The sequence below is a fragment of the Musa acuminata genome, chromosome BXJ2-4 (assembly GCF_036884655.1).
Source record: "Musa acuminata AAA Group cultivar baxijiao chromosome BXJ2-4, Cavendish_Baxijiao_AAA, whole genome shotgun sequence".
NCBI lineage: Eukaryota > Viridiplantae > Streptophyta > Magnoliopsida > Zingiberales > Musaceae > Musa > Musa acuminata.
This window is the reverse complement of record NC_088341.1, coordinates 31487155-31512625: the sequence shown is the minus strand read 5'-3', so window position 1 is coordinate 31512625 and position 25471 is coordinate 31487155. Positions and strand designations below refer to the sequence as shown.

Below are 25471 nucleotides of genomic sequence, written 5' to 3'. Positions count from 1 at the left end.
AATTTCTTTCTTGTTCTTGTTTAATTTTACAACAAATTAGAAGTGTTGGAAACTAATCTTAAGGAGTAAATGTAATTTAGTGGATACTAGTGAACTCATAATCAGTGTTTAAGGCACTTTGCTCTGGTTTCATTAGATTATCCTCTAAAATGCATATTCATTATTGCGTGATAAGCAATCTTCCTTTTTGAATATTAAAACATGCTAGCCTTTTGTTTTTTGATGGTAGGTTCTTTACCTTGGATTTATAAATCCTATTTATAATAATTTATATATTATTTTGCAGAGTCAATATCTTGGAGCATGTTGTATGGGCAGAAGTTTCATTCTTGGTGATAAGTGATTCTGAATATATATAACAATGGCTGGATTTAGAACAACATTTACTAGGTCGTTCTACAATGCCATAGATTCTTGCTTCAAGGCAAGATCTCTTGGGTCATTCATCTCTCCACTTGAAATTTCAAGGCTAACCTTGTGCAGTGTTTCTTTAGTATCACGTGACCTTACACCTGACAAATACAGTGTACAAGACTGGCCTCGGCAACATACAAAAACAAGTAAGGGCAAATTGTTTACTTTCTTCCCTTTTGCTGAAACTTGTAGTTGCAGAACTGATGGCAGAACGTATTCAACTACACTTCCAGTTAGCAACCAATCAATCACAAATTTGTTAAGCTTTGGACATACTTTATCTCCATGGTGCTTAAATGCAAAATACAACTATCGAACATATTCTTCCCATTCTGGAGGCAAACAAGATGGTGTCCAAAGTGCTCTTGAAAATATTGCAAGTACAGAAGCATCAAAGGATGGAAATACTGGTGCTGTGGGGAATGACTGGGTAGCTATACTTGACCGTGCTCGTGAGGCTGTTGTGGATGCGGCTATTAGCACAGAAAAGAAAGTTAAAGACTCGTATGATAATGTGACTCCATATTTGCAAGAGTTATATGATTCACATCCATATCTGGAGAAGGTGATTGTTCCAATCACTGGGACTGTGTCTGCTACATTGTTGGCTTGGTTTGTCATGCCCAAAATATTCAGGAAACTGCACAGTTATGCAACGCAGAGTCCTGTTGCTTTGTTATCGGGGAATTCAACCAAAGAACGAGTTCCTTATGATAAAAGTCTATGGAGTGCTCTAGAAGACCCTGCGAGATACCTTATTACATTTGTGGCATTTTCTCAACTGTGAGTTTCTTTTGTTGTAGTTAAAACTAATGACTGCTTCAATATATTTGTCATCATTCTCATTTTTGCAGTTTTTGTATGCTAATCGTCTTTTTATTTCGTTTTTCATTTCAATTTAGGAACTTAACTATCTTTTGCACACATATCAGCTTATTTTTAAGTGGTCTCAAACATTAAAACATGCAACTTCTGCTTGTATTACATCTCAAATGTTTGGTTCCATTTGGTATTGGTCTGCTTACTGTTTAATATAGGATCCACATAGTGAATTTGTCGAGTTATACAACCTATATTGGACTTACTGGGTGAAATCACTTCTTTCGTGTCCCAGTTGGCTTTCAGATTAGTATATGCGGTATCCTAAATCTTATCTGTAGCATGTTTTCTGCTGAGCTCTTATCCATAAGTGCTGTTACCGTGTCACATCACTGGAACAGACCCTTGTTACAAACATTGAGAAACTTAGGTGAGGGGACATTTAAGTTATATATATTAGCAAAGATAAACCACTATGGACCAATGATTGAAAATTCGTACCGTACTAGAGTTTCGAGCTTTGCTCGGTACGGTACAATACGGTGTACCGAGCGGTATGCCTAATTTAGGTGTAAAATCCTCTGAAAATACTTGAAAAATAGAAAAAAAAGTTAGGATAGGGTTTTCAAGTTAGAAATAAATATAGTAATAATATAAGTTTAGCAAAATCAATGTAAATTAGGTAAGAATAGTGTCATATCTTTTTTGGGGTTTGAGGAATAGCTTTGTGCAAGGTTCGTATTTCGGTCCATTACGGATTGTCCTATAAATATTGAAATATCTACAGAAAAATCATTTGAATTTTTAGATTATTTTGTTACAATATAAAAATTAAAATTCAAATGAATTAAATAATCACATATGTAGATATACTTGATTGCTAATTCTATCACCAAAATGAATGATGGACCTTCACGGGTGATGGATCAGGGTTGTCGATCCTATGCATCTGCATATCAATATGATATGTTTGTTGGACCTAATCCTGAAATTGATCTCACAACATAATGTATTGATACATTGTATGCCATTGGTGCATCAATGTGGTGATGATCGTAAGTTGATCGTCATGAATTATATTTGTCCGAGGCAACTCCTAAGGCATGTATTGGTGAATGTTTGAGCTTCTACTTTCGCTACTGATCTGCTGCTCCATATCATACTGTTGCACAGAGAAGTATGACTATCACCGAATTATTGTTGGCCATATGATTCTCCATAATACGACGACTGTGAATACGATAAGCTTCGTTATGTGTCTACATCATGTAGGCTCTGTCGCATCTGCTCAAATTCATCCACTGCCTTCCCCTTCTCCTTCCCCTTCCGCGCATAAACTTGACCAGTACCTTATCGAGTTTCGTGATTTGAATCTTGGGTGGCATGTGTAAAATATTGTTCCTCGGTCCATGCACCACCCTCAAGTTGTGTAGACGAGACCAAAGACTATTCGACGTCGTCACCATCATCCGTCGAGGCACTGCTGTCCATGTTGCTGTCATGTCTCTGGACCGAGCGAGTTGATGAATGCAATTGTGAAGGTGTCTCATCGCTCGACTCGATTCTTTCCAACGATGTGATTGATGTTATTGTCTTCCCCTTTGCCTTTGCACGCTGGGCGGACGATTATGATCGTTGGGTGTCTGTAGTTCCTCGAGCAGTTTGACTCGATGTTGTTTGACTCCTGCCACATTGTGATCGAGGGGGATTTTTCACTTGCTGGGATTATGCTTCCTCTTCTTCCATTGCCTCGGTGATAAAATGCGAAGGACGTTGAGGATCTCCCACCTAATTAAATAGAGGAGCGTCTTGGTTCTTTGCCGCTTCGACCCACTCTAACATCGACTCTGAATCTTCGTTGTAGAATTGAAGGTCGATGTGATCAATATCTGGTTCCTCTGGCTCCTTATCCAGCTCAACACATCGCAATCTTAGTCGCATGTTATAATGGACATATACCAATTTATTTAATCATCTATAAGAGAGTTTGTTGCGGACCTTTCTGTGAATCAATGCAAACGTTGACCAATTACGTTCGCAACCACTAGATGTCGTCATCTTTGAAAGTACACGAACAACAATCTTCGTTAAATGTGGTGCATTCCCTCTAAATTGTAGCCACCACTCGACTACAAAAAGATATAAATAAGATTTTATTAGCATAATAAATAATTAACATAAAATATAATTGATAATCAATATGTGTAACTTTTCCTCACCAGGATCCATAATGTAACGACACGATACAGCTATAACGTCGGAGAATGAACCAACTGTTTCTCGGAATAATCAACCATTCGTAAGAGCATCGGTTGTATCAGCAGTGTTTGACAAGAGTCGATATATAACATTTCGTAGTGTCATTAGTAAATCATTTTGTGTTCCGAGATCATATCGATATTGAATTGTCGGGTTTAGATAATACGCTGCAAGACATAATTTTGTTAGTATGATTTTTTATTATATAAAAAATAATAAATTAAATTATTCTGAATATAAATTTACCTACATTATGGATATCTTGATCTATATGAACTTCAGTCCGACGATCAATGATCTGTACGTATTGGTCGGTCTTAAAATCATCTTTGAATGCTTTCTTGACCTTATCTCTTGCTGAAATCAACATATATTTACGATACGACATCTATGGATGCTTGTTCATATCGACCTTACGGAGAACAATATAAAGTGGTTCCACACCTTTTATTATTTTAGCCATGGTCTCCCAAAATCTAGAGGAAAGAATGAGCTTTTCTATCTTCTTTCCACCGCTTATTCTCGAATATCTGGAATTAGATCACTCTTGTGAGGTGACTATTGCCTTCAAGCCATGTCTTTTTTTGCTGTAATGACTTTAATGAGTTTAATGCACTAAAATTGGTAGCAAACTAAGTGACTCCAGGTCGGAGTATCTCATCGTTTACATACTTTTGCATTAAAGAGTAGATCCAATGATGATTATATAAAAACTTTATAATTGATTGTGCTCGAGCTACACAATTCTTGATCGCGTTCAGCTCATCAATATCCTTTAACATTAGATCTATGCAATGAGCTGCACATGGAGTCCAAAATAATGTTTCTATTTTTTCTATCAATTGCAAATCGACCTTCTTGAAATTCACTCCATTGTCGGTTATTATTTGGACAATATACTGTGGTCCAATCTCCTCTACGACGGTGTCCATCAAGCTCTAAATGTAGTTTGCATCTTGGATATTTTCAGAAGCATTAATTGATTTATGAAACACTACCTTTTTGTTGCAATAAACAAGAAAGTTGATGATACTTATTCTTGTTGGCCTTGTTCAACTGTCATACATCAGTGTCACCCCATATTCGTCCCATTGCCTCTTGAAGGATTTGATCCAATCCTTCAGTTCTGCCACCTCCTTATCTAAGTACATGTCGTGAATCTCTCTCGGTGTTGGAGGTTCGATCCTTGTGCTAGACTTTTGAATAGATGAGGCCATGCTCTGATAATATGGACCGTGGGCTGTGTTGGTTGGAATCCTGTGGAAGTTGAACCATTTTGAAATTGCCTTCCCAATATCCCGCTTCTTTTCTTTTGTATATGCATCATCAATCCGTGTCTGTTTCACTGTTTATGGGGGATATGCTTGATCAATATCAATAATATCTGGTGTGGACCTCCTGCCAAGACCTCTCATGAAACCACGGAGTTCACCATGCCTTATGCTACTAGTTTGGCCTAACCGAGGAGGAGCAGTTGGTTGCCTTATGTTGGCTGACCTCTGGATTCGACTACCACTGCCATGCTCCAATTGTGAGTCGGGTCGTTGATGCCTCATTGCTTCATCGATTATATACTGATGCTCCAATGATGCACGAATCATAGCTGTGAGATCCGGGTCAACTTCATCGCCGCGACCCTCATACTGATCATAAACTAGTTCCTGCGTAGTTCTACAGTATTTTTCCTCAACTTCTTGCTTTCTTTTTTAATGTATCTTTCTTTACTTGTTGTAGCTTACTTTAAAATAATTTACGGATCTCCGATGGAACCTTCTTGCATTTTATAACATCGGGATACCCGTCGGCCAAATGCATGTTCACCCGAGTTATTCCTTCACCCTTGTCAATGTAGTCACAATAAATACATTACCAATGATGACTTTTCCTATCTATCTTTCGGACATGAACCCAAGCATCATCATGTAACTGTTCCTTTACTGTCTTGACCCTACCAAATTTAAATCAAATAAGCTATAAAGTATAAACATGTTGAATTGACCTAGTATCGATCAAAAACCACTAATCACAGCATTATTAAAATATAACTAATCTTATTTTACTATCATAAATATGTGAAACACATAAAAAAAATATTAAATACGTTATTTTGATCCAATATACATCAAATTATGATATAATCATAAGTAAATACACTAGTCACACGATTAACATAGTTAATTATCCATTAATTACTTCTCTTTCAACACTATAAACATGTCAAACACCCTAATGAATATTTAAGACATTGAATTGACCTAAAATCGATTAAATTTTAATTAAATTATCATTAAAATAATTAATTGCAGCATTGAATAACTTTAATAAAACCTAACTAAACTTATTTTACCATCATAAATATGTGAAACATATAAAAGAAACATTAAATACGTAATTTTGATCCAATATACATCAAATTATGATGAAATCATCAATAAATATACTAATCATACTATTAACATAATTAATTACCCATTAATTACTTCTCTTTCAACACTATAAAAATGTCAAATATCTTAATATGTATTAAAGACATTGAATTGATCCAAAATCGATCATATTTTGATTAAATCATCATTAAAATCACTAATTATAATATTAAATAACTTTAATAAAACTTAATTAAACCTATTTTACCATCATAAATATCTTTAAATATTTAATATACATGAAATATAAATATTTGATCTATTAAGTGTCTAATTTCGAATTAATCAATTTTAAACACACTAAATATAATATTAAAGATCTTAATTACTCTCTAATTAAAGAAAGAGAATACATACCTCTTTATTAAAAAGTTCTTCCTCTTAATCCTCCCAAATTAATCTCGATTCAATTCACAAATCATTACTTTGTAGAGTTTAGGAGAGTGCAAATGTGAGAAAAAATGAGTTTGAGATAGTTTAAGAGAGAGAGTGAAATGGAGTGAAATAGGGGGGAGGATGAGTTTAAAAACCCATGAGAAAGGACTCCAACGGTTAATTTGATCGTTGGAACATTGTTACAGGTCGGTAACGGTCCTGTACCGAGCGGTAACAATCGAAATTTCGATCATTACCGCCCGATATAGCCCCGTATCATCCAATACGAGACGATATCCAGCATTCCGCTCGGTAGCGGGCGGTCCGCGTACCGGTTTGCTGGCGGATCGGTACGTACCGCCCATACCAGGTGGTATTATTCGAAATTAAAAACGTTGCTATGAACATTTATAGTCAAGAAAAGATAATATTCTGTTCTGAGTTTGTGTAGTTATGAACCATACACAAGAACCTGATATGCATGAGAAGAAAACTCAGGGATGAGATGGACTTATTACCTAATGATTCATTCCTTCTCATTATTCATGAGTTCATTTGTCATTTTTCACATAATTTTTTGTTCTTGTCAAGGTTGTTCATAATGCTTCCTACTATTCGGCCCTTCTTATGTGCTAGGTACAAGCAGTCAATGTAACTTCTTAGGTGGCTTATAACCTATTTGTTTCTGACCTTTTACTCCTGATATATGTACTTTGGGAGCTTGCTCTTGATTGAACTGTGACTCTACCATCAGATTTAGACAGAATGATTAACCATGTTGAGAAATAAAAAAATATTATTTAATCTTTTGTCTAATCAGTTTTGTGGAGAACATTTTTATTTTATTTATTTATGAAATGGCTTTGTAGATATTTAGCATAATGATTTTAATTTTTATTCTACGCTACAGAGGTATCATGATTGCACCAACTGCTACAGAATATCTATTACAAGCATGGAGAGGAGCAGTTGTTCTTTCTTTCATCTGGTTTCTTCATAGATGGAAAACCAACTTCTTTGCTAGGGCTTTGACAACCCAGGCCATCGGAGGGCTTGATCGAGACAAGCTGTTAACACTGGAGAAGTTGTCATCCGTGGGATTAATTATACTAGGAGTAATGGGCTTTGCTGAAGCAGTAGGTGTACCATTGCAATCTATTGTTACTGTTGGTGGCATAGGAGGTATGATTACAATTGGATAAAATGCTTTGCTTTTTCCCCCTAAACCATCAATATTTTGTCATTAGTATCTATATGCCTGTGTCATTGTATTAATGATGTTATTTTAGCTCTTTGTACCTTTTCTTAACATTTTAAAGTCTTACAACTGCTAGAGATGCTAATTTTTCAGTGACTTAGTGCCAATATTTTGTGCAGCATGCCTTTAATGAAGAAGTTTTCTAGATAATCTTTATTTCTAGTCTCAATTAGATTATAAGTGGGTCCAGTTTAGGTTGCATACTTGTAGTTAACCTGAATCTGAATCCAAACCCAGGCTGACCTTCCCAAAACACTATCTTTGCGGATTGGTTAGACAAAGAAACTAGTTGTTTCAGATAGCAATCTTTATTTCTAGTCTCAATTAGATTATAAGTGGGTCCAGTTTAGGTTGCATACTTGTAGTTAGCCTGAATCTGAATCCGAATCCAAACCCAAGCTGACCTTCCCAAAGCACTATTTTGCGGATTGGTTAGACAAAGAAACTAGTTGGTTCAGATAACAATCCACTTTTGAATGAATTAAAGTGACACAAGAGTCCACATCTCATCACATAGATGACATGATACACCAGCCGAAATAGTATATGTTGGCACATACTGGCTTCTTACCCTTGATAGGGCTCGGTGCTAGGGAAAGACTTGTGTAGCCAACCTCAGAGTTGGCTTGTTATTGCTTGTTCCTAGTCTTTGACTTCAGTCCCTAATTTTATGTAATAATTTCATGATTGTGCATGTTCTCTACAATTTTTTTTTGTCATTGGTATGTTGTTAATATTAGCAAACTATTTTTTTAAACTAGGTAATTTTAATTAAGGAAATTTCCTGTAGCAGTGTGCAGTAAACTCTCATCTTTTTTGTTCTTTTTTTTTTGGCTGGAATTGACACTTGGCAGGCCCTCTTGAAACTGATCATGTTTTAGATGCCTGACTGATGTATTCCATGTCTAATCGCTTTGCAATAGAATCAATTTATATAGCTGAGTTGTTTACTGTTGTATAAAATTAAATGTTTTCTATCATTGGATAATTTATTCTATCAATTTGATCATGAGAAGGTACTTTCTTATAGGTAATGAATGTATATCCATCATAGATGAAACACAACTCAATAAATAAGGAAAATAACCATCTGGTACAAAGTGGTATACCTCTTGTAGGCATGGCTTCTCTGGATTTTTGTGTTTAATTGTAGTAGGTTAAGGTAACTGCTCACAAGTACATATCTTGCTGCCTCCAGAGTATTCACTAGTCTAGCTTCTAAATGGTAACCATGTTACAGAAGTAACTGCTACAAATACACACACTGGCATATACACAACGCAGGCATGTGCGCTCGCACATCACTTTCCTCTTGCTGAATTTATTTATTTTATTATGGTAGACAATCATTTTTATAGAATTCTTTAGGTATCTATTGATAGATGATGTCCTAATTTTTATATATTGTTTATTGTATATCATTCTTTAAACTCTTGGATAAAGATTTAGTTAACTTTTTCAACAGGTGTGGCTACTGCTTTTGCTGCTAGAGACATTCTTGGAAACTTGTTTAGTGGCCTTTCTTTGCAATTATCAAAGCCTTTTGGAGTGGGCGACAATATTAAAGTATTTACATTCTATTAGTTGTTTTGTATATATATTTTCAATCATAGTAGATCATGATTGTTAGTAATGCGAGTAGTGCCATGACATTCCCTTTGAGTATCTGGCCGCACCTATAAAATTAATACAGGATAGCATTGAGCCATTGAGGCACAGTTTTGACCTGATCTTTGGAGTACTGCTGTTATAATGATATTGGTAGGATTTTTTGTACTTTCTCTTTTGAACTAGACTTGTATTTGTGTTGATCATAGAAATGGAGAGAGATGTTTGGAGTGCAATGTATCTGCTGGATGCCCCTTGCATTGAAACGAGAAAAAAAAATATTATCAATTTTAGCAATGTTTTATGCATTTAAAATGTAGGCAATTTGGAATTAATATAAAAATAATTTTGGGTCTAGTTATGAACATTTTGAGGCAGATGCTTAATTTTGCAGGAAATGATAGAAGTCATGTAGTAACCTCTACCTATGCTGCTAATGCTAAATTGAATTTACATGCACATGCCCAGTAACCTTCTCTACCTACTCTGCTAATGCTAAATGCAAGTTACATGCACATGCCCAGTAACCTTTTCTAGCTACTCTGCTAATGCTAAATGCATATGTACATGCACATGTCCAGTAACCTTCTCTTCCTACACTGCTAATGCTAAATGCAATTTAACTGCTTTTATTTTAATATTATTTCATTTCCATTCAAGTATTGATCCTAGATATGAAATGGTCGCTCTCTTTGAACACCTCTATTTCCTTATAACCTCGCCTCAATAAGTATTCCCAAATTTGTCACCTTACATTTGCACTAAAGAAAAATCAACTAGTATCCATCTTTTGTTGTGATAATGTATCTTTATAGAAAATTGTGCTACTGAACTCATGTTGCACAAAGTGTCACCTAACTCCATTTCTCATTGTTTGATAGGTTAAAGGCAACCCTGAAATTAGAACCAGGGTTTGCTGTACCGAGCTGTACTGCTTGTAATTGTTATTGACCTATACCGATCTATACTGCTTAGTAATTGTTATTGACCTGTACCAATACCTTGAAATCAGCTTATTTTGAATGGTCAATTTGACTGTTTGAACCATAGGAAAGGATTTTTAAACCTTTTTCTCTACCACAGTTGTCCGCCCAGTGTGCAAAGGCGAAGACAATGGCATCAATCACATTGTTGGAAAGAAACAAGTCGGGCGATAAGATACCTTATCAATCACATCCAACAACCTGCTCAGTCCAAAGACATGACAACAACATATACAACAATTCCTCGATCGATAATGGTGGCGACTCTGAGGAGTCCATTGTCCCATCTACATAATTTGAGGGTGGTGCATGGATAGAGAAGAATATTTTACACATGCCACTTAAGATTCAAATCATGGAGCTCAACCAGGTATTGGTCAAGTTTATATATGGAAGGGGAATGGGAAGGGGAAGGCAACGGATGATTTTGAATAGATGCGACAGAGATTACGTGACGTAGACACAGAGTGAAGCTCATTGTATTTACAGTCGTCGTATTATAGAGAATCTTACGAGCAACAGTAGTACGGTGATAGTTGATCATACTTTTCCGAGCAGTAGCACGACAATCGATCATATGATACAAAGCAACAAATTAGTGGCGAAAGTAGAAGTTCTAACATTTTCATGCTTTGCACTAATATATGCCACAATCGTCCTTGCCTTAGGAGCTGCCTCGGACACGTGGTTCACGACGATCAGACTACAACCATCATCATATTGATGCACTAATAACATACAATGTATTAGTATACTTTGCAGGGTTTGCAATACCATACCGTACCACCCAATATGGGCAGTATGTATTGGTCCGCTAGTAGATCGGCGTGCGGACCACCCGTTACCTGGCGGTATCAGGCATCTGGCCCCGTATCGAGGCGATACAGGGTTGTACAGGGCGGTAACGGTCAAAATCGATCGTTACCGAATGGTAACAGTTCTCTAACGGTCAATTTGACCGTTGGAGGCCTCAAGGGTTTTTAAACCCTTTCCTCCCCCTATTTCAATTCATTTCACTCTCACACTCTCTTAAACTCTTTCAAACTCATTTTTTTCTCATATTCTCTCTCTTATTCTCATATTTTCACTCTCCAAAACTTAACAAAGCAACGATTTTTGGATTGAATCAAATTTAGGAGGTTAATTTGGGAGAATTAAGAGGAAGAACGATCCATAACGGATCGAAATTGAGAACCTTGCACAAGGTTACTCCTCAAAGCCCGAAAAATATATGTGATACTATTTTTCCCTAATTTACATTAGTTTTGCTAAAACTATACTAAATACATATTTATTTCTAACTTCAAAACTCTATCCTATTTTTTTTTTTATTTTTTAGGTATTTTGGGAAGGGTTTTATGCCTATTTTAGGCATATCGCCCGGTATGCCATATCATATCATACTGAGCAAAGCTCGATACACCGGTACATTGCGAGATTAAGAATCTTGATACTTTGTCATGAGATTATTTTTAGGATTGGGTCCGACAAACATATCGAACTGATATACAGTTACATAGGATTAAGGATCTCGATTTATCGCCTGTGGAGTCCAGTCATTCTTTATGGTGGTAGAATTAGGTATATCTGTCGATTAATTACTTAATTCATTTGAGTCTTAAAGTCTGAGTAGTTTAAAAAATAATTTAATAATTCAAATCATTTCTTTGTAGATAATTTAATATTAACGGAAGGAAAGTTCGGAACTTATTACAAAGTTATCCTGCAAAGTCAAAAAAAGATGTCACTATTCTTTTATAATTTATATTATTTTTGCTAAAGTTATACTAAATTTATATTTATTTTCAACTTAAAACCCTAATCCAACTTTTTTCTATTTAAAAGAAAATTTTGGAGCTATTTTTGGTAATTTTACCTTATCGTTGGTCTAGGCGTACTGATATACGGTCCATTCGTACACCTTGGTATGTATCATACCGACGATTGATCGGTACATCGGTGTGGACCGGTAAGAGAAACCTTGATTAGAACTATCTTTTTTTAGATTGAATTACAAGTTTGGAGGAGACATTGTGTTGTCTTCTATCTTTAGATCTAGGGCAAAGTATTAAAGGCATAATAACTCTTTTAGCCGTCTTGACTTCTCAAAACTTGGAAGATACTGGTGTACCCTCAAAAGCAACTACTGGTGTATCTTTCACTATAATATTTTCACAATTATGTTATTGTGGTTATAATTTAAACTATCTAATCATGGAAAATTAATCAGAATAATTAGTACTCACTGGAATATAAAAAGTTATTCATTTTTCAGTGGAAATGAAATATATTGTTGGTAAACAAGTATCGGCATCTAGAGAAATTGTAGAGTCAAGCATTGATCATGAAAGTTTCTTCTGTTGGAATAAAATAAAGTTGTACAGCAGTTTAAGTTGATATAGCTTCTGCTAGTGAAAAAGCTTCTCCCTGTATCATGGCAGTTGATGGTCATTTATGAGGTCTAGTTTTCAAAGGCCTTTATACAAGGTTTGGGATCCCGAGAAGCTTCTTTTGTGTGGACTGTTGTCAAGGTTTTATAAGCGTGACTCACCTACCTGCCTTCGTCATTGTCATAACATAACATAACATATAACACGTTTTCCTTCTGAATGCTGTTGCACACATTCCTTTTTGTAGCGTGTTTTGGCTTGTGTGGATAAGCAGATATGAAAATGTTGGGCATGCCTTATCTTCTGTTAAATGCTTGGCCTTTTCTATATGATGTAAATGATAAAATTCACAAATTGACTGTCAAAACCAGCATGAGCAATTACATGTGATCATGATGGTCATTGCCATAAATGATGTTAGTTATTTGAGTCACATGCTTTCTTTCCAGATTTTCATATTCAACTCGACTAGTTCATCAGCTGCAAATAATCTGTTTTCTTTCAGCAAATCAGATGTGAAAGATGTCTTGCTGTCTTTATTTGATTTGAGATTTGTTTTAATGATTTATATTTTTTGAAAAATGTAGGCTGGATCAGTAGAAGGCCAAGTGATGGAAATGGGACTCACCACCACGTCCTTGATAAATTCTGAAAAGTTTCCTGTCATAGTTCCGAACTCGCTATTCTCTAGTCAGGTGTGTATATAATAGATGTTAGGTGCTGACTCATTCACTTATTTATTAAGATGTTGCTACTATGAATTTCCAATATATCTGAAGTTTTTGTCTTATGATTAATTCGAGTTGTATGGAATGAAATACAAGTCGTGACAGTTGACACTGTAATGCCTTTTGTCCTCGTGGTGCAGCTCTTGGTGCAAGACAATACCATGCCTGAATAAGTCAGGCTATGAATTGGACATGACCTGGTTAAGGTTGAGTTAAGATGAATATAGAGCTACTTTTACCATAATAGTCACAAATAAGATTGACCTTGTATGTGCACATGGTACAGTAAAAAATCTTGTTTTTTTTTTTTTTTAAATATAAGACGTACATAAATAGTCACAGTTCACTGTACTATCTTCCTGGAAGGTGGTTCTTGGGTTTCTTTAAATTCGTATATCAGCCAAGTTTGCTATAAGCTCACAACAAACTTAGACACACTTCAAAAGATAACTACTTTTTAGAAATGTACAGAAACGTGGACTGACTTGCATCAGTAATTATCATGGATATTATAATTAATCGCTACTTAAAATACTTACACCGAAGGCATTGTTTGAGTTGGTGTGGAAAACAAACTAATATTTATCAATTATGTTTACCAACAGAAAATTCCGGGTAAGAAATGGGGATGTATATTTAAATTGAAGCACCAAGGAAACTCCATGTCATAAAGACCCGTAAACATTCTCTGAGCAATACGTCGGATGTATAGTGTCCTAGTAACACGTCATTTTCATTATCCATGGGTAGTCCTTTCCTACCAGCCTCACTAGTGAACACATCCATGGTCCTAGGAACTCACTAAATATCAATTGCCTGACCTGACCAAGCAGATCTACTAAGTCAACAATATGGATAGGATGTATGTTTTTTTCGTTGTGACTTGTCTGGTAGTGATCTTATATACTAATTGACCCATCATCAACTTTAAACTAGTGTATCAGACTTGATCATATAGAAATTTAATCAAATCCAGTGCAACTTGTTGGCACCCCCCGGGTTGCCAGGAGGTGTCCCAACTATAATCGAGGTCCAGAATTGTTTTTAATTGGATTGGAAAAAAAATATTCTATCAATGCTTCAATAAGTTTTCATTTTATATTCTAGATTATGTTGGAGAGTTGATTGTTTTAGAAGATTGTAATAGTGAACAATTAAATGGATAATTAATATATATCCAAATTACTGTTGAAAAGCGCAGATGATTAATGTACTTTTTTTAATGTCTGGGAGTATGTCTTTTGTCTTTGCACTGCTGGCCTTTTGCTCAGTTTTCTTTTTTTTCTGGTTCCTTTGTCGGTGATGTCAGTTCAAAGATTGATAGATATCTTGATTATCTGACCTAAGATCTATTTTGCAGCCTTGTCAGCAGAATAAGTGTCATCCATAAAAAGCATGCCTCTGCATGTTTTGTTTGCCAGTGTGGTACCTAGCATGCACATATGTACCATTCTGGCATGGCATGTGCTGCATGGACAGTTTATAATTAAGCTTTCTTTAGCATGTGCAGTTTCATCTTATATGGTGGTGGTATTACTTGACCATTCCATAACCTCTGTTTGATGGTCAGCCATTTTATGGATTGGTTAGACTGTTCACATTTTTCAATATATGTTTTGACAATATCAGCAGCCAATTTCTGTATCTTGATGGTTAGACAGTTGGTGCTGGATTCCAGGCTAATGTTTTGAACATTTCTTTAGTTATTTTGTTGACATTGAAATACCCATCTTCAGTCTGATGTCTGGCAGACTGATGCCATCAAGATATTTTCTTTAGTTAATTGTGCTAGACTGATGCCTGTATAATCATTTTATATGGTTCATTTTTTTTTTTGAGTTAGGAGAGTTCTATTTAAAAGCTATCCAATCCAGCAACCGGTATTTGTTATGCTAAATTGTGGTCATAGTGTTTGTTATCTTTTTTAACTTACATGAAAATACTTCCCAGGTGATTGTGAACAAATCAAGGGCTCAGTGGCGTGCTAGTCTTACCAAAATACCTATACGTATTGATGATATAGAGAAGATACCCAATATTTCTGAAGAGATAAGTTCTATGCTACGAGCTCATCCAAAAGTTTTCCTAGAGAAGGATGCCCCTTATTGTTACCTCTCTCGGATAGAATCATATGCAGAGCTTACCCTAGGATGCAACCTCAAAAGCATGGTGAGTTTTCTTTTACAAAATTTTACACCCATGGAAATCTTGTAAATGTCCACATCATTGTTGAAATGTTTCGACAAAATTTAGCAACCTTATTCTAGAATGCAATTTGCTAATTCCAAGAGCATGGTGAGCTTTCTTTTAATTACCTGCACCCATGGTATTTTACAAATGCTTACACCCATGGAAAATCATATACGTGTTCACATCATTGTTGAAATGTTTCGATCAATTTTAGCAACCTTTATCTGGAATGCAATTTGCTAATTTTGAGAGCACGGTGAGCTTTCTTTTACTTCACCCTTTGTGACCATATACATGTGCACATCATTTTTGAAATGTTTTGATCAATTTTAGCAACCTTTATCTAAAATGCAATTTGCTAATTTTGAGGGCATGGTGTGCCTTCTTTTACTTAACTTCACCCTTTGTGATCATGTACATGTTCTCATCATTGTTGAAAATTGTTAACAGTAATTGTTTACTGCAAAAATAAATTTATCATAAACCTTAATAATTTTAAATGTTGGCACAGGCTACTTAGAAGTCTGTGGTTCAACAAAGAATGTGAATTTGCTGTCATAACACACCCCATTACACACGCTTGAAGAAATATTAGTACTTATAGAACTGGATATAATCTTTCTGATCAAGGATTACCATTACTTGTCTTTATGCTAGCCCTAGATTGTGAACTAGAAACTTTATATTTATGGCACAAGCTGCATTTGATGTAATTTTGTTGGTTGTAGCGAAAAGATGAGCTATTTGCCACAGAGCAAGATATTCTTCTGCAAGCAGCTAGGATTATCAGGCAACATGGTGCTGAACTTGGAAGTACCCTAAATGACTGCATGAAATGTTGATTCAAAATCAATGGATTTTGCTTAAGGTATGATTGTTATTTGTGCTCAACTACACAAAGCGAGCAATATGGATATTGCTATTTGGAGATGATTCTATCTTGTTTGTTATGCATTTCTTTTTGCTAGTACTTTCTATCTGGAGCAGACAACAAAAAATCTTCTTGTCTCTACACCAATACAAGTGCTAACGTCTTCTGAACTTTCTTCTATTATTATTGTGTTGCACAGCACATTACATGGAGTCGCTGCATGCCAATAAGGCTCAAATAGCTTCATGGTGCAGACCATGTCAGGCACTGGCAACCTAATGTGTGTTCTTAGACTAGATAGTTGTTGCCGCGACCACATTTCCCTTGTATATGTAACCAAATAACAACCAGTAAAATAAACAGCCCTGTTGGTGGTCAGATATCTTCAGAGGTAGTGGTAAATTATAGGTATAGGACATGGCAGATATTTTGAGGAGGGTATTTGCCAATTGTTCTTTTCCAATAGTTGGTAATTAATGTGTGCAAGTGTTTGTTATCTAGCTATGCTCGAAGTAAGTCCATGATCATTATTTGACAAATCCGTATGTTAATTTCTGCATCTGAGAGATCATGTTATAATTGTTCAATCCCATTGACTAAGCGCACAGTTAATATCATTGGTGTGCACTAATGGATGATTTGGATGTGCAGGTCTAACTTTTTCCTTGTTCTGAAAGCTCTCGTCTGTGTTTGAAGAAAGAGATGACTGTATATGCGTGCATGTTAGTCTCTCTGTTCGAGTGTGTGATGACTGCTAGTTGAGCCTGTTGCCAAGGGGACTACATTGTGAGAAATAGGGAGGACCAGTTTAGGGTTTAGGCTGAAAACTGAACTCTCGATCAACTTTGATTGTAATCATCATCTTTATTTGTCAACAAGGTCTTCTGTTGTAATTGCAACTCTAGCGGCGTTTACAAAGCCGTGTTGGCTAATACAATCACATAAGAGGAAACGGCGGATGGGACGATAGGGCAAAAAAAAAAGGGGTTCTTTCTGCGTCTTGTAAAGGTTATTCTCACTCATTCCATAACTCTTAACCTTGCAAGTTCGCATGATTATTCCAAACACTGCATACCTTCTGACCGCTAGTAACAGTTTGATTACCGCATCCTGCGCCTCAGGTGACCATTAAACACGATAAAATGAGGTTGACAGGTCTTCCGAATCCAACCACGTAGGTTACGTACTGGCGCAGTCGCGTGGGCCCCGCCTGGATTTGAGAAGGCGACAGGCAATTGCCTCCGCGGGGTCAACCAAGCGCGTACAAGGACCTTTTGCCACCCGCTCGTGATCCGGTCCGTCTGTCCCGGGTTTGACGGCTGACTTCCGGCTCGTGCCGCGCGAGCCGAACCCAACCGGGTCGACGTCAGGATGGCCGTCTCGGAATTAGGCGCAAGTGGGAAGGGCAATTGGGAAGGCGAAGGGGGGTGGGGCTACCGCGGGGCAAGCACAAATAAGTGGCAGAGAACAAAATAATATACGCAACAGTGAGGGGCGGAGAAGAGAGGAGAGAAAGGAGAAAGACAGCGGAAGGGAGCGTCCAACAACAGCGACACTGATGCGGCAGAGTAGTTGTTGACGTTGGCGTGGGAGACGAGGAATCACCTTCGTTTCTTCCTTCCGGACGTGCAGGCGACGAACGCCAAGGAAGGAATCCGAACCCATCAGTGTGAACAGGTTGAAGAATAAGGAAGGGGAAAAAGATAGGAAGGAAGGAGAGGGAGGCGGCTGATCTGCAACCCTTAGGTTCAGGTATTGAAACCCTAGCTCATGATTTGTGTATGCTTTCTTTAGATCGTCTTGCAACTCCAATCTGGGGAAGCGCGTGGTGGGGGATAATGACTGAGAGGATCTGTGGGGGTACTCTTGGTTGAATCGTCTTTTTTTGGACGCCGGAGCAGAAGTTTTGGCTGGTTTTCGGAGGTTATGCTCATGGATGCCGTGTTCTTGGTACTTGAAGACAGTTTACCGTGGCCTGGATCGTGGATCTGTGCGGGTATAGACCGAATCCTGTCATGGACACTGCAAAGACTAACGATACTTTGAGGTTTTGGCTTCGGATGGTCGATCTCGGAAGAAACTTGATGGATGTGCTCCCTGCAACCTGCCTCTTGCTGGATCTGCTGCCTGCGTTATAGTCCTCTTCTTTAGGTCTGGCCATCCCAGGCATGTGAGCAGCGAAAGGTGCTGAAGCTTCTTCTCAGAGTTTTGCAGGGATTTTAGGTGATATTAGGTCGCAGAGGCTCTTGAATCTTGCCCCACCTGTTGTTTGCTCCGATCTACCTGCCGTCTTCTTCTTGTGGGACTTTTAGGTCTTGGGCTTGGCGTTGGATCTACTACCTGCACCGTCATAATCCTACAGCTATTATTATGATTTATTTTGTCCAGATAAGCAGACTGGCAACAATGCTTCTCGTTGGAGTGCCTGTTCACTGGGATGTTAGATGATGTAGGTTTCACAGGGTTGAAACTTCTCTCAGTATCCTGATTCTTGTAGTTCCTGCTGGTTACTATGATATACTCCTATCTACCTCTTGTTTGATCACTCCTGGGTCTTGGATTGCTGTTGCATCGTCATCCCCTTCTTTCTGTGCCGTCGTAGTAAAAAGCGAAGTGACAGGTGTTGTATTTTGTTTTCTTTGACTGGCTGAGAAGGGTGGTGCCTTTGGGTCTGCTGTGACATCATCAGCCTCTTCGTTTGGGCGGTCTTGGTCCTAAGGGGAGGGACATGTTCTGTTTTTTTTATTGGACCAGCTGAGGAAGGTGGCACTTGTGATTCTTCTTGGGATGCCTGGTTACTTGTATTTTAGATGATATTAGGTTTCACAGGGTTGAAGAAAATTTTCGGAGGGTTTTGGTCCTTGTTGTTTTTGCCGTTTCCTGTGTTTTTACCTGTGATTTACCACTTGATGATCACTCTAAGATCTTGGCTTAGTCCTGGTTCTGCTGGCTGTATCATCTTTATCATATTAATGGACTTCTGAGTGCTAAGGGCAGTTTATATTACTTGGTCAGCAAGATTGGTATTGTTATTTGTTCTTCAAGTTCCTGTTTTGTGAGATTGTACACAGGATTAAAAAATTTCTTCCAGACTCTTAATGCTTGTTGCTCCTGCCAGTGGATTGTTTCTCCAAGATTTTCATCCTGTTGGATCAGACCATGCTTTCTTATGGTTCTGTTCATATTGCTCTAAAGGATCTCTGCTGCACATGTACTGTCTGACCATGCATACTGGAATTATTTCTCATTTGTTGAATGAATGGGATTAATTGAAATCGGGGAATCACCTGATTTTGTGTATTGTCATCTTGGAGACTGGTTTTCTTGATCTGAAATTTTTGACCACTTTTTTTTTCTAATCTGGAAATTCATGACCTAGATGTTTGTGTTAGTGGCAGCAATTGGTTGTTAATGAAGTAGATATTTTAGGGGAAGTTGGCAGTTGGCGATTGGCAATTGATTTTCAAGCAGAACAAGCACTGTGCATAGAAAAGCAAAGATTGGCCTACATTAGAAGAATAGAATCTTTGTTTTTTCTTTCATGTGCATTATACCCAACTGTCAAGGCAGGACTAATGTTAGATTTTTTTTTATTTGTATTTCTTACATTGCTTGAAGATTTTAGTTTGGAGCACAGTTAAATTCTTTCTGTAGATATTTTGACTGATTTTGAGCTATAATAGGAGGTACAAAAATGCCTATAAGGTTTTCTAAGCATGATATACAAGTAGTCCACCATCAACTCTGGCATTTTTGTGGATATTCTCCTGGGTTGGAATATTGTTTAATTTTATCACGTTGATATTGTATTGAGAGATGTGATCTTTAATCCTTGTTTTTTCCTTTGGCTCTCCAGTGGTTGTTTACGGTTGCTGTGGACCTGCAGTCGGTGATGATTTCTTTGGGCTAGAAAGATGATGACGGATCTGAGTCAATGGTTGGCCTTATCTCTTGGATGACTTTAGTTGTGAAAATGTTTTGTTATTTTGAAATGTATTCTCACTGTAAATTATGTCTAAATTTCTGGCTTTTACCTTGCAGATTAATTTGTCAACTTTTTCTGGAGTTTGTGCCTCTAAATCTGAAAACCATCGTCCTGCAGTTGTCATTATAAATGTGCAGTTAATAGTTGTGGAACTTCATTGGGAAACATGCGGAGGAACATAGGGCTTGAACTTTTAGGAGCTATAGATTCTCGCTTGAAGTGGAAGATAACCACCAAGGACAGGAAGAGGGCTGTAAGACGAGCTAGAACTTCATATTCTAGTGGGTTCAGAAAGAACTCTGCAGTCAAAGGTTCCAAAAGGAATGAGGATACCAAGGATCAGTATCTGAAGAGAGCAAGAGATTTCTCTGTCTCCGAGTCTGAGAAGGTTTTGCTTTAGACATCAATGCTATTTTTAGGGTACCCCTTTTATCAAACCTTTTTTTAGTGCATTTTTAATGATTCTGTTTTCTGTTTGCAGGTTGGTGTCAGTGTTCTTGGAGGACGCTTCAGCGACTCCCTCGAGATTGTTCCCATAAAGAAGAGGAGATTTCTGTTAGTTAGTTCTCCATCATCTCCTCTGCAGTCTTCTTATTCAGATGATTCTGATCACTTGATAGAGGGCCAGCCTCCTCCATATCAGAAGACATCAGCACATGACAAAAATCATGACAAAAGAGCTGTTGCTGACTGGACCAGTAATTTGCATGACATAAATGAAGAGGCCAGTGCTGCTGCAGATTTCTCTGGAATTTCAATATTGGCTGCTGCTGCCTGTGATAGCGAAATATTGAGTGACCTCATAAATACTGGAGGCTCAGTTTCGAAGGGACATTCTTGTGAAGTACTTTTCAAAGACACACAAGGAGCTAAATCACATTCCTTGTATGGAGATAAGGAGCGACAACCTCAATCTACTCCAGATTTACATGAAAATTGTGATGTATTTATGGAAAAATGTTCTACATCTATACCTGCTGATGATGAGTACCAGGGTTCAGCAAACGAGAAAAGCTTAATAGACCCATTGCAAAATGCTTCTGATAAGATGAGGTCTTCTGGCTCTGATTCTAGGCTTCACTGGGATCTTAACACTGTAATGGATACATGGAATAGCAAATATGATGAAGTTGTGATCTCTGAGTCTGAGCCACATCCCATTAATCCTGCATGTGAAAGTCATAATCACAATAAAAAGCTGGAAGATTTTGAAGCTCTTCAACATCAAGTTGAAAACTGTGAGAGCAGATGTTATACTGAATTTGGTGAAAGCGAGGAAAGTGTGGTTGGTCTTTCAAAGGATAATTGTGCATTACTTAAGTCAGAGGCTTGGGAAAAACCTGATGTGTGTAATGACAGTTCAGTTGTTGATCATGAGAAAGCAAAACAGTGGTCTCTCCCTCATTCTGATGGTTTGGTTGAAGAACTGGAGGATGCTACCTATATTTCTTTGGTCAACTCTACTGGAGAGACAAAAGTTGTGCCCAATCAAGGGAGCGACATCTGTAGTACCAAAGTTGTTTCTTCTGTGGTTGGAGATGTTCTTGGTTCCTTGAGGGATACTACCATGGTAATTGAATCTGTTAGAGCAAAGGCTGATGCAGACTCCGGCTTGGAGTTGGAAACTGCAACATCATTTTCTCATTTGCCTCTTAGTTTGGATACCAGCTCCGACTTTAATACTCATCCATATAATTCACATTTGAAATTTGGCCAGTCTATCAGTAAATCAATCTTTGATGAAAAGCCAAATGCAGTTTCATCTAATACTGACCATTGCCTGCCTAATGCTGAAGTAGAACATCCTATCCACATAAACACTTCTCAATTTGAGAAGCAAGGACTTCTGAATACTGATTCGGAGAGCAGTTTTCAATGTCCACCCCATGCTGAAAAAACTTCTGATCCTTTGTTTCATAAAAGTACATCTGATGAAATTGAACACTCTGATGACATTGATGTCACAAATGATCTCCATACTGATGGATCCCCCAGAACAGTGGACAGGAGTTCTTGCCTATTAAATGGTCATCAGCTGGGCAGCTTAGAGTCATGTAATCCTGATGCATTGCCTTCTGGAATCACACATGTTGGTAAATGTGAACAGGCTACAGCACAGCTAAATGTTGACGATGATAAATGTGTTGATCCTGTCGTTCCTGTTTCAGTTTTGGCAGGTATGACAGAGGATGTCAATTTGGTAGATGATGCTGTGGGTACTCAGGAGCCTGGCAAAAGTTACATGGATTATTGTGTAAATTATTCTGGTGAAGCTTCTCTCAATGATTGTGTACATAATTATGGCTCAGGTGCATCTCTTGCTGATATGGGGGAGGCCAATGGAGTGGAAAAGGTTGACCTTCTGGGAGATGATGACTCTCAATTTGAGGATGGTGAATTTAGAGAATCTGTTCTGCAAAGTTGGGGAGAAGATGGAGCTGAGGAAGGAGAATCTGAACATCTGGATTATGGATCTGACAACAAAGAGAATGTTGCCGTTGAAGCAGTTTCTGGTTTTCCCTATTCTGTTTCTTTCTCTGGTGAAAGCATGACGTGCAAAAACAGGGATGCACCAGTTGTTGCTCATGATGGAACAACTCCTGTTATGAATAGTGTTTTTGCTGTTTCTGAACCTCCACTGAAGTGCTCATCCAAATCAACTTCTTTGGATGCTGGAGATGGGAAAAGAAGTTTTGTAGATGTTGATAGAAAAGACTGCACAGATCATTTCGCGGTAAACAACTGGAGGAGAAAGCAGAGAAGTGGTAGCTATTCATCAGTACCTGGTTCTCATGGTGAGAACACGATTGGACATAGTGGATTTCAGGAAAAGGGTGATAATGATAGGGAACCTTCAGCTAGTGTGAGAATCAAAGCTTCTGGATGGGATAAGTTGCCTGTAGACCATGTGCCTACTGGAGATAGCATGATGGATGCTGGGATTGGTTCTGTTAAACAAGGAGGTAAAGCCGGTGCTTTAGATATATTTGATGCTGACAAATTATTAGAAAGATCTGGTTTGTTGTTCAGAAGAGGCTTGTCATCTCAAGTTGAGAGGTTGATGTCCTCGGATGAGTCATGTAGGAGAGATAGGTCTTGTATCAAGGGATGCAGGTAATTTTATAAATATCTTGTTTACTCACTCTGATTTTTTTTAGTTCACTATAGTTGTAAACTGTCTAAGGGATCATATTTCTTAAGTTCTAAATATGCTGTAACGCTTGCAGATCTGACAGTAATGGTGGTCTAAATACAAAAGCTGAAAAGAACAGTGCTGCTCCTAAATCAGCTGACATGGGTGAATCATCTCAGCATACTAAAGGGAGATGCAGAGACGAACATTGGTTTGACTCTCCCAGTTATCGTGGTCCCAAGCATCATGATTCACCTGAGTACTGTGATGCACCTAATTATGCTCGACCAAGCTTAAGGAACGCGGCTGCAGCTGCCGTTGCAAAGGTGGAGAGTAATGGCTTTGTTGTTGCACCTGATGGCACCGTAGTTAAGGCAGGTGGTGTTGGAAATGCAGGCCCTATGCTCAGACGAGCTGCAAATGCTTCGGTGCAAAATAGATGGCGTTCACAAGCTGAGACAGAGCTTGCATATGGTATGCAGAGAAGACTTGGAAATGTAAGGAACATGAGCCCTGACAGGCACTTCAGTAATTCTCGGGGTCGGGCTGGTAAATATGGCCATGAAATGGCTAGGGATCGGTATCACAGGTCTGTGCCTGATGGCAGCATGGACTCATCACTGACAATGCACCATCTATCTAGTAGAGATAGAAGCTTCTCTCCACACAGAGGACCTCTTCGTCTATCACGTTCTCGCTCCAGATCTCCTTCGAGATCGAGATCGAGATCTCCTCATATGTGGACCTCTCCTAGGAGAAGGGAAATTGGGATGAGTGATACCCATGGGTTTCGCAAGCGCAGTAGGACTCCCAAAATCAGAATGGAGAGAATGAGGTCACCCCATTCACGACCTAGTTCTGAGGACTTTATGGTAAGGTATGGCCCCACATCGAAAACCCTTTCTTCCCCATTGCATTCTTCAAGATGGATTGATGAAAGGAGGGATTCACACAATCATCATAGGAAACATGAGTACAAGCGATCTTCTAGAAGAAGCCCATCTATTAAAGTGTTCAGAAATCCTAGGCTTGACTCGATGGATTCACAAGGAAGATCAAAGCCTGACAACTTCTGCCGTCCTCTGCACTCTAGCAAGATTCCAGAGGTTGCTGTTATGAATAAAAGATATAGATGTACCGGAAGTGATGATAGAAGGGGATATGATGATAGGTATGAATCACTCCAACCTATGAGACGATACAACCCTGATAGCAATGAGAAGCGCTTCAGATAAGATGTTGAGGGTGCCAGGCTCATAAGTGCTCATAAATCCCCAGTGTTTCAGCAAAGTGGGAGGCCTAGGGTTTTTGGTGGGGCCAATTTGAGTAAGTTACCTCAAGAACTAAACGAAAGAAGGGTTATTTTAATTATAACAAGAGTGCAAATCCCCTAAATCTGCTTCAAGTCATTTGCATCAAAGGTTGTGATACTGGCTCTAGGACTGCGGTTCACAATCTTGCTTCAGTCTGCTGGTCATGTTGGATTCAAGAGGATGTGATGAACCCATGAAACTTTTGTCTTCTCAGAGGGAAAGATATCGAGTTTCACAATTCTAGCTTGTAAAGAACATCACGTTGTTAGTCAAAACTTGTGATTTGTGGGCTTAAATCACCTCCCTTTTGCTTTCACTCTATTTATTTCTTTCTCTAATCTGGGCCCATTTTGAGTGGGATGTATTCCCTGTCCGAGGGTCAAAGGAATATGATGAATTAACAAAGTTTGAGTCTGTGTTGGCAATTGGGAAGCATTTAAACCTCACCACAAATAACTTTTGAGCTCCCTTCTTGTATCTGGAAATCAAGCATGCACTTTTCAAGTGTTCTTGTAGTTCAGGGCTCCTTGTAGACTTCTCCTGGATCGCAAAATTGCAGCAAGCAGGATAAGTTTTTTATCCATAGAGCAAAAAGCTACTCAAGGTAATATCTTCCATGAAATTGTTTGGTATGGTCAGCAAAATTCTCTTGACAGTACTGCAAAAAGCAGTTTCAAGGTGATATCTTCCATGAAATTGTTTAATTTGGTGGTTTTACT

General features: G+C 38.0%; 2 protein-coding genes across 5 annotated transcripts in view; both read left to right on the top strand.

Moving 5' to 3' along the window:
• The window catches only part of LOC135610296 (mechanosensitive ion channel protein 1, mitochondrial-like), a 29210-nt gene extending 11844 nt beyond the window's left edge, over positions 1 to 17366 (top strand). For 2 of the 3 annotated variants that reach the window (XM_065104641.1, XM_065104642.1), the window contains exons 2-8: positions 287 to 1197; positions 7204 to 7475; positions 9017 to 9117; positions 13120 to 13227; positions 15211 to 15429; positions 16179 to 16318; positions 16973 to 17366. In XM_065104641.1, coding sequence (XP_064960713.1) covers positions 362 to 1197; positions 7204 to 7475; positions 9017 to 9117; positions 13120 to 13227; positions 15211 to 15429; positions 16179 to 16292 — 1650 coding nt within the window. In that variant the 5' untranslated portion in view covers positions 287 to 361 and the 3' untranslated portion in view covers positions 16293 to 16318; positions 16973 to 17366. The remainder of the gene's footprint in view (positions 1 to 286; positions 1198 to 7203; positions 7476 to 9016; positions 9118 to 13119; positions 13228 to 15210; positions 15430 to 16178; positions 16319 to 16972) is intronic. The other variant, XM_065104643.1, reaches the window with a different exon arrangement.
• Positions 17367 to 17791: 425 nt separating this feature from the next.
• On the top strand, positions 17792 to 25256 carry LOC103977992 (uncharacterized). Of its 2 annotated transcripts, none has more exons than XM_009393724.3 (5): positions 17792 to 18073; positions 20178 to 20258; positions 20363 to 20694; positions 20788 to 23420; positions 23534 to 25256. In XM_009393724.3, exons 3-5 carry the CDS (start codon positions 20473 to 20475, stop codon positions 24672 to 24674), a joined length of 3996 nt encoding a protein of 1331 aa, XP_009391999.2. In that variant the 5' UTR covers positions 17792 to 18073; positions 20178 to 20258; positions 20363 to 20472; the 3' UTR covers positions 24675 to 25256. The 2 variants fall into 2 exon arrangements, with proteins under 2 accessions (XP_009391999.2, XP_064960712.1); XM_065104640.1 differs by lacking the exon at positions 17792 to 18073 and adding an exon at positions 18083 to 19532.
• Positions 25257 to 25471: the final 215 nt, after the last annotated feature.

What these genes read in the sequence shown, in the direction of transcription:
- LOC103977992 (XM_009393724.3), top strand. Translation starts at nt 20,473, where the DNA reads ATGCGGAGGAACATAGGGCTTGAACTTTTAGGAGCTATAGATTCTCGC. An exon ending in CTGTCTCCGAGTCTGAGAAG is followed by an intron (nt 20,695 to 20,787) that starts GTTTTGCTTTAG and finishes TTCTGTTTGCAG; the next exon opens with GTTGGTGTCAGTGTTCTTGG. An exon ending in TCTTGTATCAAGGGATGCAG is followed by an intron (nt 23,421 to 23,533) that starts GTAATTTTATAA and finishes TAACGCTTGCAG; the next exon opens with ATCTGACAGTAATGGTGGTC.